Source organism: Rhinolophus sinicus, linkage group LG16 (genome assembly GCF_036562045.2).
Source record: "Rhinolophus sinicus isolate RSC01 linkage group LG16, ASM3656204v1, whole genome shotgun sequence".
Classification (NCBI taxonomy): Eukaryota; Metazoa; Chordata; class Mammalia; order Chiroptera; family Rhinolophidae; genus Rhinolophus; species Rhinolophus sinicus.
This window is the reverse complement of record NC_133765.1, coordinates 16,944,504-16,962,733: the sequence shown is the minus strand read 5'-3', so window position 1 is coordinate 16,962,733 and position 18,230 is coordinate 16,944,504. Positions and strand designations below refer to the sequence as shown.

Here is an 18,230-nt window from a genome sequence, read left to right as displayed (position 1 = left end):
TGTATTACATCATCTATAAATCCCATTGTGTGTTCACCAGCCAGAGTCAGTTCTCCTTCCATCACCATATATTTGATCCCCCTTATCTTGGCCTGTTTTTAAAAGATGCAATGTCCTCTTGAAACAGAGAATAAGAATTAGGTGTTTTCTAAAATTGGATTCTGCTTCATGAACTAAATGTATTTCAAAGTACTAATTTTTGGCTCTAGCACTTTCTTTTCTCATGTGCCACATAAGTTGTTTCCCACAGGGCTTTTAAAAAAAGTTGCTCATTCACCTTTGAGATAGACTAGTTGATCTTGGCTGATGTCTGGAAGTCCAGCATTGATGACTTTCAAGACCACAGTGTTGGACAATCAGGATGCAAGGTCTTCCACCCTTACTCTAGCCAAAGATGGTACAGGAAATGGTTCAGAAGCAGTGGCTGGATCATTTTGTCTCGTCTTAGTGATTCTTGGCATTCAACTGCTTCAGGATTCCAGTTTTTATTTTTCAACCTCTGTTGTTTGTGACTATTTTTTAGCCTCAGTGTGTATGTCTCATTTTCCCTAGATCTTGATGCTTTGGTTTAGCGTTTCCATCTTTGTATTTATCAGTATGTCCTCTAAGTTTCTGTCCCTCTGTACCAATCTAGGTGTCAGTCTCTGAATCTCTGTCTTTCTCTAAGCGTCTCAACCTACTTCAACAGGTCCTCAAACAACATGGATTGGCCACCATGGGAACTTAACTCTTGTTTATATCAATTACCCTATAGTAAAATTGGTTTCCTTATAGCACCGTTTACTTAACATCTCAGACCTTTACCACACAACTTGAGTAATTAGTATATATATATATATATATATATATATATATATATATATATATATATGTAAATTCGTCCATCTTCTCCCTCTAGAGTGTAACTTGTATGAGGGTGGATGCCCAGGAACTTGGTAGGTACCCAATGAACAACTTGTTGAGCCATCCTCTCTGTCTGATTAGCGGATCCTGCCACCTTTGTGTCTCACACTTTCTCAGTATGCAAATGTCTTTCTCGGTCCCGGTCATACCTTTTGGTTTCTGTCCTGGTCTCAAGGTCTCTAAGTTTGTGTGTGGGCCACAGATTAGCACAGGCCTGGCCCAGGCCTGCAGCTGGTGTGTGGCGGGTCGTTGTCCCTCACACGCTGCCCCGAGTCGCTCTCAGGCTTAATTCGGACCCCGTGCCGGGTCTTTCACTGCCCGTCTCTTAGGATCACTCCTCTGGGTTCTCTCCCGACAACTCGGATACCTCCAGCCTCTCAAGAGCCACCTTCTGCGCAGAACGCCCCCCCCACACACACACACACAAGAGCACGTGACCACGTACGGCAGTACCGCGGCCGCCGGGGCTGGCTCGGCCGCCGAGCTCCGCCCTGAGCTCTCCGCTTCCTTTGGCCCGCGCAGCCACGCCCCCTAGGCCGCGGAGAGCCAATCCTTGCGCACGCTGCTTGGCCCCGCCCGGCGCCCTCCTCGGCGCGCGCCCCTCCCTCCGCCCGCCGGCCCGCCCGTCAGTCAGTCAGGCAGTCAGTCGTTCTAGGCTGCTGTGTGTTCTCCAGGTCTTCTGAGCGGTTCCCTCCTTGCTTCTTCTCGGTCAGCAGCAGCGGCTGCACCAGCGGCGGCGCGGTCCCTCCGGGAGGCGCGGCGTAGGCCGAGCGGCGGCTGCGGAGCGTCGGGCTCAGCCCAGCGCGGCGGAGGCGGCTGCGGCGGCCCGGCAGCCAACATGGCGGCGGCGGCGGCGGCGGGCGCGGGCCCGGAGATGGTCCGCGGGCAGGTGTTCGACGTGGGGCCGCGCTACACCAATCTCTCGTACATCGGCGAGGGAGCCTACGGCATGGTGTGGTGAGTGTCCGCGCCCGCCCGTAGGCCTGGCCGCGCCTGCCCACCCCATCTTTTGGGGCCGCAGGGGACGCAACCGCGGCCTCGTCCGCGCCTGGGCCTCCCGCGCCGCCGCGCCCCCAACCTTGGGCTTCGCTGCGGCCGGCGCCCCTGGGGCTTCGGGCGGGGCCCTGGGGCCGGTGGAGTTTTGGGTGTTGCTCGCGGCACTTCGCGGGCTGGCCCTCGCTCGCCGTCGGGAGGGGCGCGGGGGGCGGAGGCCAGGATCCCGGGTGTTGCGGGCTCCGGCGCAGCGCGGATTTTGAGTCAGGACCCCCAGGAAGGGAACAGAAGCGTCTCCCCCACTTCCCCCTAATGCCAGCATGGTGGTCTTCTTTTTGACATGCGATTGTAAAGCCGAGAATTCCTTTAGATGCTTGTGGGTCGGTGGTGGTGGCGGCTGGGATCGTGAAAGCGGTTCACCTCGTCTTGTGTGTAGAACACCGAAATGGATCTATTTTCCTTCTCGCCTGTTTTCCTCGGATGGCTTTCATTAAATATTTTCAGTGGTACTAATGGTGCTCTTCTGCGCAGGCTTTCTAAAAAGCATTAGTGGCACCAGTGTTGTGTAATATTTCAATCTTGAAGTTTTTAAATGGATTTTAATATCGTACTGTTTGTGTTTCTGGAAGGATAAGCCAACAACGTTCTCTTGATTTATTAAAGAGTCGTTTGGAATTGGGCCTAATTTGACTCTTTTTTTCTTTACCCCGAGTGAGCTCTCTTACCAGCATAAATGCATCCACACGTTGTAGAACAATTACTGTGGTCTTTTTCTGTTAATGTTTTAGTGGTTAGTATATATGCAGCCTTAATGGAGGTCTTGCAGTGTTACCTGCAGGGTTCCTCATCTTAATCTATATCCCTTAGAAACGGGGAACGAGGGTGACGATATTTTTATTAGAACCAACTAGCTAGTGTTTTATGCTGATGAAGACATGTGGAAGTGTAGATTCCCTTACACCTAAATCTTCTTGTGACTTGTCTTTTGTGTTGAATGAAGGAAGCAAACATATTTATTGAACACTAAGTGGCAGGTACTTTGTTAGGTACATTATCTCATTTTATTTGAACAACCACCTTGAGGGAGGAAAAGGTGGTGATATCTGTCTTTCAGGTGAGAAAGTATTTCGAGGTGAAGCGAATTTCTAAGGTCATACAATTAAAGAGTCACACTTGAGATTGTAGACTGAGATCCTAATTCAAATGCTGTAGCTCTTTCCATTACATCTTATCCTTAAATAGTGTTACTACCATTTCCCTGAAAATAAGACCTAGCTGGACAGTCAGCTCTATAAGACCCGGTCTTATATTACATTATATTATATAAGACCCGGTCTTATATGATAGTAAAATAAGACCGGGTCTTATATATTAATTTTTGCTCCAAAAGACGCATTAGAGCTGATTGTCTGGCTTGGTCTTATTTTTGGAGAAACATGGTATTAGTTTTAGAATTTGAGCATATTTTGTTGTTATGAGCAAATCTATTTCAGAAACACATTCAAATTTGAATTATCATAATTTTAGAAACATAGAGGGCATAGTTTACCAAATATGTTAGCTAGATAAAAAGACTAGTTTAAATTCTGGTTTTAAAGAAAGACTACTTGACTCTTGAGTATTCTCATTCTGTTCAGGAGCAAAATGCTGCACAGTATGCAACTACGAAAATGAACGTGAATTCAGAGGCTTATGAGCCAATAGAGAAATTAAATTAGGTCAGGCCTAAAAGAAATAAAAGCCTTAGGAAGTAATGGCGAAAAAGTACTGCCCACAACATCACTTCTCTGTCATACATCTGATTGCTGTTGCACCTGCTGGTTAAGTATGCCAGTAAAGATGTCTCACTATAAGAGGCTCAGAATTGCCCATCACATCCTTCTGCCCTTTTTAAAAAATTAGCATCCAAAATATGGACTGAAGGGCCGGCCCGGTGGCTCAGGCAGTTGGAGCTCCATGCTCCTAACTCCAAAGGCTGCCGGTTCGATTCCCACATGGGCCAGTGGGCTCTCAACCACAAGGTTGTGGGTTCAACTCCTTGAGTCCCACAAGGGATGGTGGGATCTGCCCCGTGCAACTAAGATTGAACACGGCACCTTGAGCTGAGCTGCCTCCCAGATGGCTCAGTTGGTTGGAGCACGGGCTCTCAGCCACAAGGTTGCCAGTTCGATTCCTGCAAAGGATGGTGGGCTGCGCCCTCCAGTAACTAAGACAGAAAGGACAACAACTTGAAGCTGAATGGCACCTTCCACAACTTGGGGAAAAAAAGTCCTGGAAGTACACACGGTTCCCCAATAAAATCCTGTTCCCCTTCCCCAATAAAATTTTAAAAAAAGAAATATGGACTGAAAAAATCTTAGGACATTTCATTGAAAGGTTTTTTTCCCCTTTCTGATAGGATTTTTACTAGTCTGAAGATGATTTTAGTGGTAACTTTTCTATCACTGCTGTAGACTTGTTTGACCTTCTAAATCTCTTATCAGATGAAAGGCCAAGTCTTCTTACTGTAATTTTCCTTTCCTAAATAAAATACAAATAACAATTGAAATTAGAATTCTGGGTCCAGATTATAGCTTTTGCTCTTCAGGTTGATGATATATGCTAGTAAGTATTTAATCTGCGTTGCACATTATTAGCATTTAATAAATGTTGATTAATAGTGCGGGGTTTATGGAGGGCTTCTTGATTAAAATGTTAATATTTGAATATCAATATTTTAAAAAGTGTAATGCTTCCAGAAGGATTTAAAGATTTTCTGGGTTTTGTTTCATTTTCATTTCCTGAATCAGTTCATTAGGAATTTTGCCTTTTCTATGCAGAGCTCTTTCCTAATCATTATGTGGAGGATATAAAGATGAAGAATGGAGTTTGAATTGAGCCTTTTATGAGTGGGTGTGATTTTGATAGATAATAGACAGAAGTGACAGTGTGAGCTGTGGAATCTAATCATGGCTAAGTACTTACGTGCCAAACTTTACAGGACTCTAAAGGCAAAACTAAATTTGATTGTATATTTGTGCAATGGAGAAGCATCAGTGTTTCTGGAAAGTTGCAGTCATATGGTCGATTTTGAAATTTTCGGGGACGCTAGATCATTGGTGGTGGAAATAATAAGAAAAAAACTGAGGTGAGGGAATCAGGCTATTGCTGCTATGTAGAGGCGAAGTAATACAGTGGCAGTGGAAGGTAGCAGGTGGAGGTGAGAGACCTTATAAAGAGAATGAGTAATGGGCTCTTGTCAAGAGTGGTAGAAAGACTTAATCATGGGAAGAAACAAATGATAATGCAATCTTAAAGGGTAAAAATCTGAGAGAGGTGGGATTTGGATCTGAGAGGAATTTCTGAGACAAGGCTTGGTGATTTGTTGGTTATAGACATTGTTATTACCGTGTTTCCCCGAAAACAAGACCTAGCCAGACTATCAACTCTAATGCGTCTTTTTTAACATAAGACTTGGTCTTATTTTACTGTAATATAAGGCCAGATCTTGTATAATATAATATAAGACCGGGTCTTATTTTAATTTTTTCTCCAAAAGACGCATTAGAGCTGATTGTCCAGCTAGGTCTTATTTTGGGGGAAACAGTAATTCCAAGGCTTCTATCTTGGGAGCCTGGGCAGATGGTTGTGCCATTATCTGAGAAGGAATACTGTATGCAGAGCAGGTTTGTTAGGAAGAAATACTGTGTTTCCCCGAAAATAAGACCTAGCTGGACTATCGGCTCTAATGCATCTTTTGGAGCAAAAATTAATATAAGACCAGGTCTTATTTTAATATAAGACTGGATCTTAATATAATATATGATTGGGTCTTATATTAATTTTTGCTCCAAAAGACGCATTAGAGCTGATGGTCCTGGCGAGGTCTTACTTTTGGGGAAACAAGGTAATAAGCTCTGGTTCAGATTAAGTTTGTGGTGCCTGTAGGCCATTTAGACTGTTTCCGGAAGGTATCTTGAAACAGGGAAGTAGAACCTGGAGATGAAAATTTGTGTAAGTGGTAGTCTTGCGTGGATGAGCACAGATTGTTTTTTGAGGTCATTGGTTAGGTGAAATTGCAAGCAGATGTTGTACATCCATCTGTTTAGTAAACAATCCATATCATTCAATAGATTTTCAAAGGGGTCCATTACCCAGAAAAGTTAAGAGCCACTGAGGTAAAACAGAAAAATCAAAGCGGTATCTTTGGCAAATACTTTAAGATGTAAGCAAAGGAAGAAATCCTGAGGACTGGCAAGATGTGTAAGAATCCGGAAAGGAAAGGGGTATGAGAGGAGAAATTGAAGCTGTATGCTTGATCATCTAATTAACTAAGATAAGAAATAATCTGTGTTGTGTAAATTAGGTTTGAAATACTTTCTGAACGTGACTGACAGGTCATAGGATCATCTCCATAGAGATACTAATTGAAGCCTTGAGAGTGGGCAAGATGAGGAAAAAATGTGAGAACTGAGCCAAAGGAATGCCTGACTTTTAGGTGTCAATAGAGGGCAAGTTACTGAAGAGGACAGAGGAAGTGTGGTCAGAGAACCGGGAGTGTACCTTTCCAAAGGAGCCAAGGTTGATAGTGGTCATTAAGTGGTTGGTATTGAATAGTGGAGGGCAAATGAAGCAGCTTGAAGGAGACAAGCTAGCCATTGGATTTGTTGAGTTTCAGCTCTCCTAGAAAAACAGATGGTACCAACCAAAATTTCATTGTGATCATGTTCCTGATGGTATGGTATCCTGTCCTATTAAGGTTTTTGCGATTTTTGACAGCTTAGTAGAACTACCATTTAGTCAGTACTTTTTAAAAAAAACACCACACATTAATTAATCCTCATAACAACACTGCAAAGGAGGTTACTTTGTAAGTGAGGAAACTAGACACAGAGAGTTTAGTTAACTTGCCCTAGAACACACAGCTAGGAAGTGAGAGAGCATCCCAGTCCGTCTGGTACCGAAGTGACACTCAACCAAAGATCAGATTTGAGAAAATACATGCTTTCAATAACAGAAAATAACTGTTGTCTGTTTTTGCTGGTATCACTTTTTGGTCTTTTTGAAAACATTTCATGCAAGGCCATTCACTCGGAAAATATTTATTGAGCACCTTTTATGTGCCAGGATTCACATGGTCCCTGCCCTTTAGTAGCTCTTAGTCCAAATAGTGGGATTGTGTTGGACAATAATACAGAGAATATACCAGTGCTGTACAGAAGGAATGTGTGAAATGCTGTGAGAAAAGAAGAAGGCCTGAGTGGCATGGGCCTCTTTGTATGGTTTCACAGACTTTTGAGTTGGATGTTGATAATATGAATAGGAGTTTACTTTGAGGAAATTAGTTAGAGGAAAATGTACATGCAAAGGTACAGAATGTGAAAACAGCACATCAGATCAGGAAAACCACAAGTTGTTTGGGATGGCAGGAATATAGGTGCCTTAGGGAGAGAACTGGAGTTGAGACAGTTGGGATGGACAGGGTCAAATCCTGAAGGACATTGTTTACGAAGGAGTTTGGACTTGATTTTGTAGGTGAGAGTCATTAATGGTTGGTGCTCTTTCTGCCAGTTCCTCATCTAATTTTGTGAGTTGTGTTCCCCTCTCATGCTTTCTACCCATTGTGCTTACTCTCTTTTCTTTCTGCTTATCTAGGGGTATGTTTTTACATCCTCTCCAGGGGTATTTTGAAATGTATGTGGGCTTTTTTTTTGGCGGGGGGGTTACATTGATTGGGGGTTGTTATTGGCCTTTGGTGTGTATGTGGCAGAGGCAGGCGTTCTAAACAACTTGCAGTGCTTGGTACAGTCCCTCCACTGGAGAACCGTTCTTTCAAGATGCCAGTAGTACACCCCTCCAACACACCCCCAGGAGACACACTGAGCTCTATTCAAGTCCTACCTTCCTTCCTCTAAGGCTCATCTCCTCCATAAACTTGCCCTTATTACTCTCTGCTATAGCACTCCCTCCCTCCCTGGAAAGCTGCTACCCTGTTTCCCCGACAATAAGACCTAGCTGGACCATCAGCTCTAATGTGTCTTTTGGAGCAAAAATTAATATAAGACCAAGTCTTATATTAAAATAAGACCCGGTGTATTGTATTATTATATTATAGTATATTATACCTGGTTTTATATTATATTAAAATAAGACCGAGTCTTATGTTAATTTTTGCTCCAAAAGACACATTAGAGCTGATGGTCTGGCTAGGTCTTATTTTCAGGGAAACACGGTAGGTATTTGCACCACCAGCAGTAGTACGTCTCATCTATAAAAGCTCAAAACCTGGAAACATCTGGATTCAGATTCTTAGTTTTGCTTGTTAACTGTTAATTTAATTTTTGATAGTCTCTTATATGCTTTTTGGAGATGAAAGATGTGAGGAGACCAGCTTACATGAGCAAGAGAAAATCCAGTGCTTCTGAACAGAGTTTTGAGTCCAAATAAAATTCAGAACAAAATTAATTTTGACATTTATAACATTTCTAATAATGTACACCAGGTGGTTAGCTATAACTGATATACCATTCCTATGAATTTAATTTGTATGTTTTCAATTCTCAAGTATTTATAAAAAGAATTTTATGAAAAGCATCCAAGCTGAGTTTTCCCAGGAACCATATATAATTTATTCTTCACATTACTGTACTTACTAAGTAAAAAAAACAACCAGAGCTACCCACCCCGCTTCCAGCCTACTCCGCCTACCCATCTGCCTAACCCTGAGGTGCTGTTTTCCCTTTTTTGCTTGTCTTATTCACTTCTTAGGGCTCCTACACATTGAAAAGCAAACAGGATAGATGTTTTCCAAGGTCCCTCTCAGATTCTCAGTCTTAGAGCAGGCTTTGGCCTCTAAATCCAAGGCCAGTAGAAGCTGAAAGGTGGTGTGTAGGGGTGGGAGTTTGCATAAGACTTGCCACGACCAGCTGACTAACATTTGTTGCAAGCTGCCGTGCTTTAGGTGCTATGGTGTGAAATTCATTTTCATCCTCATCTTTGAGGGGTTTTTTTGTTGTTGTTCACTTTACAGACAAGGAAATCAGGTCTCAAGTAACTTGTCTAAGGTTCATAGCCAGTAAATACCTAGTAGAACTGAGATTTGTCTAGGTCCCAAAACTTGGGATTTTTTTTTTAAACTACTATACACTTTCCTGTTATGCCAAGCTACCTGGAAACATATTTCCTGCAGCCTGGGTTCCTGCATTGGCATCAAAATATAAAATGATGATTGTCATAGGCAACTTGGGCCTGTTGAGGTGAAAGAGGAAAAAACTGGATACCTGGAAGGGATGAAGGAGGTAGAGTCAAAGGAACTTAGTTTTTTATCAGGAGGATAGTATTGATTTCTTCACACCCCTCCTACTTACCTCTACTAGTTTCTTGGTTTTCGTTTGTTTGCTAATGTTAAGCATGTACCTGACCTATGTGCTATGTCGTAGGGTCAAAGTGGTGAACAGAAGTGGTTTTTATTCTGGTATTTACAATCCAACGGGAAAGTAATAACTGAGAATGATGAGGTGCAGAGTGCTACCGGAGGATGTAAAAGGAGGGCTGAGATAGTCTGAGGAGTCTGGGAGGATTTCCTGGAGGAAGTGGTGCGTAAATTGGGACCTGGAGAATGACTTGGAGCTAGCTGAGTGAAAAGGAGGGTAGGCTGCTGGAGTGTTGCAAGCACTACCTTGGAGAAAATGGGTTGTAGACATTGAGGAGTTTATGATTGAGATCCAGGGGTCTTTCTCATGGTACCACAGCGACAGGAAATGGCAGTTACAGCTTCAGGTACCGTTGCAACTGGGAACTAGAAAATAGACCAAGGCAGCTACCTCCCTCCCTCTTTACATTTACAAAATCTTGCACCCTGCATCTCTGTACAGCTTGCTGGTTTTTTTTCCTTTGCTCTTTTACCACTTCCCCATGCATTTGGCAGAAGATAGCTGACCCTAGCTTCCCCAACGTACGTATCTTTAGTTCATTGACAACCAGGGGCTGAGAGTGCTATTAATCTGATTCCTGGAAGAGAGAATCTGATCCAGCTTGGGATAATGTCCATCTCAGGTCCAGTCAGCGAGGCCTAAGGTGGGGTCATTTGATATGGCTGGACATCCCTAAGGTATGAGCCATAGGGTTGGGGGTAGTCAAAAGATGTCTCTCGTTGACAGCTGACTTGCCAGGTTAAAGTACTTGGTTCTGCTTCCCCTGCTCTTCTCCAGGCTGGAATTGTTCCCTGCTGTTGGAGCCTGTGGGGACAGAGGGGAGGGGAGGAGAGGGAGAAGTAGTTGAGGCAGGAGAAGGGCTTTGGGCTGCTTTTAGGGTTCTTTTGCCTTCCTGTCCATGGCAGTATGGGGGTGGCAGCTAAACTGGGTGGCATCTTTAAAATTTATTTAATGTTTGATACATATGTAACATGTGACATATATGGGAGTTATGCAACCTAACAACAAATACCTAAGAACCTACCACCCACTGAGTGACTTCTTGACCTGATTGTCTGAGGCCAGTGTTCTGAAACCTGACCACAGCCCTCACCCCAGAGTTTTATCTTCTTTCTGGGAATCTGTACCATGGAGTGGGTGTAAGTGTGGGCTTTGACCCCTTATGTGTGACTTGGGCCTTGTTTTCCTCACCTGTAGAAAGGAGATAGTGACACAAACTTCAGTGTTGTGAAAATTAAGTGAGATACGTAGGGGAAGTGCTGAGCACACAATCTTTGGTTAATGCTCTAATTGTTGTTATTCCCTTGAAGTAAATGGTCCTGGTACAGCCTGATCCTCCCTCACCTCAGTCCCCCAGAATATCCTCTTGGAGTGTAAAGCAGAACGTGCAGAAATAAAAATTTTAGACTTGGGGTCACATAGGTTATGTGTCGAGTTTCAATTGTGTGATCTTCTGCAACTCACTCTCGCATTCTTTGATTTAACAGTGAGAGCATCTTCTGTGCCAGGCCCTGGGCCATGTTCCTGTCCTCCCTCAAGATGTTGCAGTGTGGTGTTGGTGACAGGCTGATAAGGAAATAAATTACTGTGTAACATAGTAAAACCACTTAGGAGATCATTCTGGACAGAATAGCTAACTCCACCTGGGCTTTCCAGTTACTAATTAATTCAACAAATAGTGCATGTACTGGGGACATTTCAGTTGTGCAGATACATCAGTGAACAAAACACCTCAGGGAGCTACTGTCTGTCAGATCCCTGGCCCAATGGGAGCGGCTCAAAAAGGATTAGAAAGGCTTGCTCAGGTCTCCCTGGCTTTAAGTTCCTTCTAATGAGTTTCCTTCTTTTTCTCTTTATAGCACTTATCACAAACACAGGTCTAGAATACTTATTTCAAAGTCTACTGATACGTCATTTAATTTTAAGTGGCCCTCCGTGTTTTTTGTTTTGTTTTTTGCGTTTGGGAAACTGAAAAAGGTGGTTTATGCACAAAACAGTTTTTTGAGTGGATTATTCTTTCTGTTATTAAATGAACATAAAGCACCTCTGAGCAGTCTTCTATAGTAAGCAGGGATACTTGTTTTCCATTTTCTTACATATGTCCCCTAAAATCTTGACAATTTGAAGCCATATAAAATTCCGCTGCCCTCCCACCCCCCGCTTAAGAATAATATTCTAGTGCAAGAAATAAAACTGTGGTTCACAAATAAGTTGGTGGGACATCCTAACCATGAAAATTAGTAGTTTATTTCTTAGCCAATCAGGATCCTCTACACAAATTCAGACTTTGTTGCTCTGATTTGCAATGCTGTTTTAATTACTAGCGTTGGTGGGTTTGTGTTTCCAAACCCAGGTACTCTCAGAGACTCTTGTCTAGGTGCTGGAGGTGGATGGCTGATATATGAGTCTAATGCAGATTCTGAGAATTCCTTTTAAAGCCAACTTGAGGCGCCAAGTAAATGTAGAGAAAATGAAGACAACAGCTCCGATCAGTTATCAGAGTCCCACATTTTGCAGTTTGGACCTAATTTGGGTTAGCAAGCTATTTTGTTTTATTTTTTTTTAATTTATTTTACCCCCTATCTTCCGCCTCCCCACCCCCCACTCCGGTTCAAGCCGTTGTTTCTCAGTCTAGTTGTGTAGGACACAGCTCCCTGGCCCATGCTGGTGTTATGAGCCTTGCGCTCCCCCGGCTGAGGCAGCCAGTTGGCCATCGGTTGGCTGCTCACGCCGGCTACAGGCCGCTCTTGGTGGCACAAGGTAGCCCGCGGCAGCTCACACCAATCTGACTGCTCAGGGTAGCCCAACTCCAGGGAGAGCTGTTGTTCACAATCTTAGTTGTAGAGGGCGCAGCTCACTGGCCCATGTGGGAATCAAACTGGCAGCCTTTGGTATTTAGGAGCTAGGAGCGGGGCACTCCAACCACCTGAGCCACTGGGCCAGCCCAGGTTAGCAAGCTGTTTTAAAATGCTCATCCCCCTTATTGGGTGAAGCCTTATTCACCCCTTTATACTATACTAATTTTTTAAAAACTTAACCAAACGGCAGGCAAAAGGAAGCTGTCTTTAGTTTTCTTTTAAAACAGCTATATCAGCATAAATTCATAACATTTTAAGTTCAATAATTTTTAGTAAATTTACAAAACTGTACAACCATCACCACAGTCCAATTTTAGAACACCTCCATCATTCCAAAAAGTTTCCTCTTGTCATTTGCAGTCATTTTCCACTCCCATCCAGGCAACCCCCGATCTGCTTTCTGTTTTGCCTGTCCTAGATCTTTCATGAAAATGGAATCATGCAAGATGCAGGATTTTGTATCTGGTGTTTTCTTCACTTACAACGTTTTGAGATTCATCCATGTTGTTGTCAGGATCAGTAGTTTGTTGTTTTTTGTCATCAAGTAGTAATTAATTGGATGACTATACCAGATTATGGACATTTGGAGTGTTTCCAGTTTTTGCCTATTATGAATAATGCTGCTGTGAACATTCATCTGTAAGTTCTTGTGTGGACATATGTTTTCGTTTCTCTTGGGTACTTAGGAGTGGAGTTGCTGAGTCATAAGTGATGTGTGTTTTGGGGGAAGGGGATGGTAAAATTTTATTTTAAACCATAATAAGCCTGCAGATTAATTTATTGAGCAAATATAAATATACTGGCCACTATTCTAGGCACTGAGAATAGAGTGGTGAACATAGTTCATGCCCTTGAGGAGCTAACTTTGCAGTGGAGAAGGAAGACTAAGATGCACTTAACGTTTCACTTACTGGTAAGTGCTATGAAGAAAATTTAAATGGGATAAGGGTATAGAGTGGAAAGGGGAGGGCTTTTTCTGTAATAAGATTTAAAACATTTTAAATGCTACACATTTCTAAAACATACAGAAATATTACAAGGACAGTGCAAAAAGGTTTTTTCCTGAATCATTTGAGAGTAAATTGCTGATAATCCCCATCTCACCAAAGCACTTCATTGTGTATTTTCACCAAACAAGGACTCTCTCCTACATAATCAGATCGCAGCCAACACCACCAGGAAGTTAATACTGACACCTTCCTACTTCCGACTCTTTCGACTCTGTTCAGCAATCACGTGTTGCATTTAGTTGTCCTGTCTCTTTGGTCTCCTTCAGGCTGGAGCAGTTCCTCAGACTTTCTTTGGCTTGCTAATGCCTTGACACTTGAAAATTGATGTCTTTTAATCTTGTAAGAAACCAGCAAACTATTTTCCAAAGTAGCTGTACCATTATTGACATTGTATGAGGCATTCAGTTCACGTTCTTACCGACTTGGTTTAGTCGGTCTTTTTAATTGTATCTCTCTAGTGAGTTGCACTTTGCATTTCCTTCATGACTAATGATGGTGAGCATCTTTTTATGTGATTGTTAACCAATTATTTTATCTTATTTGATGAAGTGTCTATTCATATTTTTGCCCATTTAAAAAATTCTCATCTCATTTGATTTTGATACAAATATTTCAGCATTCTCCAGGTTTTCCTTTAGAGTAGGAACACCGGGAATTTGAAGCACTGTTCAAATCTAATCATGACACAACATCAGATAAACCCGTTTAGGAATATTCTATAAAATAACTAGCCTGTGATGTTCAAAAATGTCAACATCATGAAATTTAGGGAAAGACTGAGGAATTGTTCCAGACTGAAGGAGTCTAAAGAGATGTGACAACTATTAATAAATGCTATCTGTGATTCTAAATTGGCACAATCAAATGGGGTCTGAAGATTAGATTGTAATAATGTATCAGTTAACAATTTTGATGGTTTCATTGTGTTTCTATAAGAGAATGCTCTTATTTTGTTTGTAGGAAATAAACTCTCAAGTATTAGGGGGTAATGAGGTATTATATTGGTGAACTTTAAAATGCTTCGGAGAGTAAAAGTTTGATGACCCGTATACAACGTTTCTGTAGTTTGAGATTTGGTTCCTTTTCACTAAAGAGTTATTGGTGAGTCTCAGTCTTGTTGGAAAGCACTTGTGTGAGGATGTGCCCAAATTTGGGGGAAGCCGGAAAAGGCATCTTTCAGCCAAGTGAAAGAGCACTAGCCTCGGAGTCAGGGGTCTTGGTCCCTGCCATCATTGACACGTTGTATGGGCTTGTGCTAGTCACTTTGCTTCTGAGGTTTTAGTTTTTCTTTTTTTTTACCCCTTTTTCCGCCTCCCCTCCCCACTCCGGTTCAAGCCGTTGCTTCTCAGTCTAGTTGTGTAGGACACAGCTCCCTGGCCCATGCTGGTGTTGTGAGCGTTGCGCTCCCCCACAGCTGAGGCAGTCGGTCACTAGTTGCCTGTTGGCCGCTCACGCTGGCTGCCGGCTGCTCATGGCAGCACATGGTAGTCCGCAGCAGCTCACGCTGACCTCTGGCTGCTCATGGCAGCCCAGCTCTAGGGAGAGCCATTGTTCACAATCTTAGCTGTAGAGGGTGCAGCTCACTGGCCCATGTGGGAATCGAACTGGCAACCTCAGTGTTAGGAGCACGGTGCTCCAACCACCTGAGCCACCGGGCCAGCCCAGTTTTAGTTTTTATTATCTGTAAAATTAAAGGATTACGGTCATCACTAGGGTTCCTTTCAGCTCTAATGTCACTGCCCTCAGAACATTACATATAATTTTTATTTATATATGTATGTATATATAGATATAGATATAGATATAGATATTTCCCCAAAATAAGTTTCCCTGAAAATAAGACCGAATCTTATGTATTAATTTTTGCTCCAAAAGACACTTATGTTCAGGGGATGTCATCCTGAAAAATCATGCTAGGGTTTATTTTCCGATTAGGTCTTATTTTTCGGGGAAATATATGCATGCATATATATATATATATATATATATATGTATATGTATATATACATATACATACGTATATATATATATATATTTTTTAAGAGGACTCATGTATCTATTATGTGTTTCTCTGTAATTGGAGAGCTTTCTATTTTAGTGTAGTTTACCTGAGAAACCTCTGGATAATCATCATTGAGATATAACAAAATGGGAAAACTTCCTATTAAACACTGGAAAATGATTTACTTTAATGTTAAAAGCCCCAAATTAAACCCTTGAGGAAAATGACTATTTTGTATGATCTAAAGGTAAACTTGGGACTTATTACTACACTGTACCAGAGTACTTAACTAGTTTATCTCGAGTGATTACATTATTCATGTGTGTTTGAAGAGTTTTTAACCTAATGACTGGAATGCATATTAATGCTCTCATATTGTCATTGGGAAGAAATGTTTAATGAAAAATGTAGAGTTGCAGAAATAGGGAAATACTTAAATAGAACTGATTAAAAGCAATTCTGAAAAAAATTACTTGGTACAGTCTTATTTATAGGAGAAATAGTTTTTGGTGCACAGCTAAAGAAAATAAAGCAAAAATAATTCATTTCCCCAATTAATATGTAAATTGCCACTGAACACAGATCAGGCTTGTAGAGAGTAAAACCTACAGAATTTACCTTGGTTACAAAAATTTATCTCAAGTCAGCAACTAAGTTAAGTTCAGGGTACTGTTATTTATTGCTTCAATAGAAATGTGAAAATGTTTATTTAATTTTAAGGCTTATTTGAAGTTTTTCTTCCCCTTTCAGTTTAGCAGTGCTGAATCTATCCTCAAATAAACTTATATTTCCTTCATTAAATCATCATCGTTTCTGTTCCATGGTTGAAGCAGATGCCCTTTTGTAAGGATCAATGTAATCCTTTCACATAAGTTAATTTTTACTGCAGGACCATATAGGCATATAAAAATATTTGATGTTACATTTCAGACCAGTGAAAAACCAGTCGATAGTAATGCTAGATTAACCTAAGACTCAGTAGGAATGTTCATTCCGTAACTGAACCATTCTGTCTGTCATATGTTTTGCTAATGTTTTCAAGCATCCTTTCAGCATAACTGATCCCGTACCATTTAGGTGATGATCAAAGTGATATTCTTTAGGACCGTTATAAATTCTTTCTTTAATACAAAAGGAGCTAGAAAGAAAAGACACTTGTGATTATCTGTCCACTCTGAAATAACTGCTAGGAAGGGCCATTTATTTCCTGCCACCAAGAAAGTACAAGACAGAAATAGTCATTAGAAGGCCAAAGTTTTATAGGAACTTTAGGAATGCTTCTGGCTACCCCAGCAGGCAGAATGTAGCATTCAAGAACTGGTAATTGTCTAGCATCTTACTGTGTTTTCCTGAAAGTAAGACCTACCTGGGCAATCAGCTCTAATGTGTCTTTTGGAGCAAAAATTAATATAAAGACCCGGTCTTATTTTACTATAAGACTGGCTCTTATAATATAAATAATATAATATAGTATAATATAATACCAGGTCTTATATTAATTTTTGCTCCAAAAGACTCATTAGAGCTGATTGTCCGGCTAGGTCTTAATTTCGGGGAAACACGGTGGAATTTAGTGCTTACCTATAAAAATGTAAATTGGAAAATATTTTGGCCTTACATGGTTTCTGACTTCAGCAGGAAAGGCTCTAGTGTTTCCCTATTAAATAAAATTCTGACATTGGGCTGAGGTGTGTTTTATTTACTCAAGGAAGTGTCCATCACTTCCTGTTTTGGTTGTTTTTAACATAAAAGAGTGAATTTTGTCAAATGCATTTTCTGCCTCCATGGAGATGATCATGTGATTTTTCTCCAGCATTATTAATAGGATTATATTAATGGATTTCCTTATATTGAGCCTCCTTTACATTCTTGGGATAAATTCTGCTTGGTTATTTTTTATAATGTGCTGTTGGATTCTGTTTGCTAATATTTGAAGATTTTGTGTCGATATTCACAAGTGATATTAATCTCTAGTAGTGTGTGTGTGTGTGTGTGTGTGTGTGTGTCTTTAAGTGATAGAATTTCCCCATGACATCATTGGCCTGGTGCTTTTTTTGTGTTTCCTTCCACTTTGGTTTCTGTCTGGTCTCTGCTTTCACTCTCTTGCCCCTCCAGGTTCTCCACAACCACCATGACTGCTGTTTCTTTGAGAGCTTATTATCCATTAAGCATCTTCATGTGTATTCCCTTATGTGATTATTCTTAAACAATATAGTATTTAGTGTTTCCTGATTTTGAATTTTATATAAGTATAATCATATTGTATGTATTCTTCAACTAGCTTGTTTTTACTCATCATTATTCTGTTTTTTAGTACATTTATTCATTTTGGCTGCTTTATAAATATCATGTATAAACATACTGCAATTTACCCATTCTAGTCTTAATGGACATTTGTATTGTTTCTTGTTATTACACTGTTTGCTGAGAATAACCTTGTACATCTTTCCTGACATACAAGAGTTTCTTTAGACCCATTGCCTGTAGCAGAGTTGCTGTGTGGTAGGGCATATCCATGTTCACTAGGTAGTGCCACCTTGTTTCCTAAGTAGTTTTTCCAGTAAAGTTTGTGCTATTACTCTTGTACATCTTTTGTTAAATTTATTCCTTGATATCTTACATTTGTTGTTGCTATTGTAATTTGTATCTGTTTGTAGCTGATTTACAGAATACATTTGACTTTTATTAATTTTATTTCTCACAACTTCAGTAAACTCTTATTCCAATAATCTGTTTAAATCTTTTTGGACAAGCATAATTGAAAATCATGACAATTTTATTTCTTTGCATTGCTTAGATTTCTTTTATCTTGCTGACTGATGTTTAACGGAAAGCTCTAATTGAATGGGGGACTGACAGTTTTAGTGTCGTTTTCCATATTAGATTTTTTTTTCTTCGGGTGTTTTGACAGTTTTCAAAAAAAAATGGAGCCACTTTAAAATGGAGCTGGAGCTGCCATGCCAGAGCAACTTCCATGCATGTCTTATGCCTCAAATCTTTGGAATGTTAAACAGGGCAAAATAATTTCTGGACTGGGACTTAAGCAACCTTT

The 18,230-nt window shown here is 41.1% G+C and overlaps 1 protein-coding gene across 1 annotated transcript in view; it reads left to right on the top strand.

Annotated features, from left to right (window-relative positions):
* The first annotated feature begins 1,484 nt into the window (after nucleotides 1-1,484).
* The window catches only part of MAPK1 (mitogen-activated protein kinase 1), an 86,114-nt gene continuing 69,368 nt past the window's right edge, over nucleotides 1,485-18,230 (top strand). Inside the window, exon 1 of the mRNA XM_019710145.2 lies at nucleotides 1,485-1,860. Coding sequence (XP_019565704.2) covers nucleotides 1,742-1,860 — 119 coding nt within the window. The 5' untranslated portion in view covers nucleotides 1,485-1,741. The remainder of the gene's footprint in view (nucleotides 1,861-18,230) is intronic.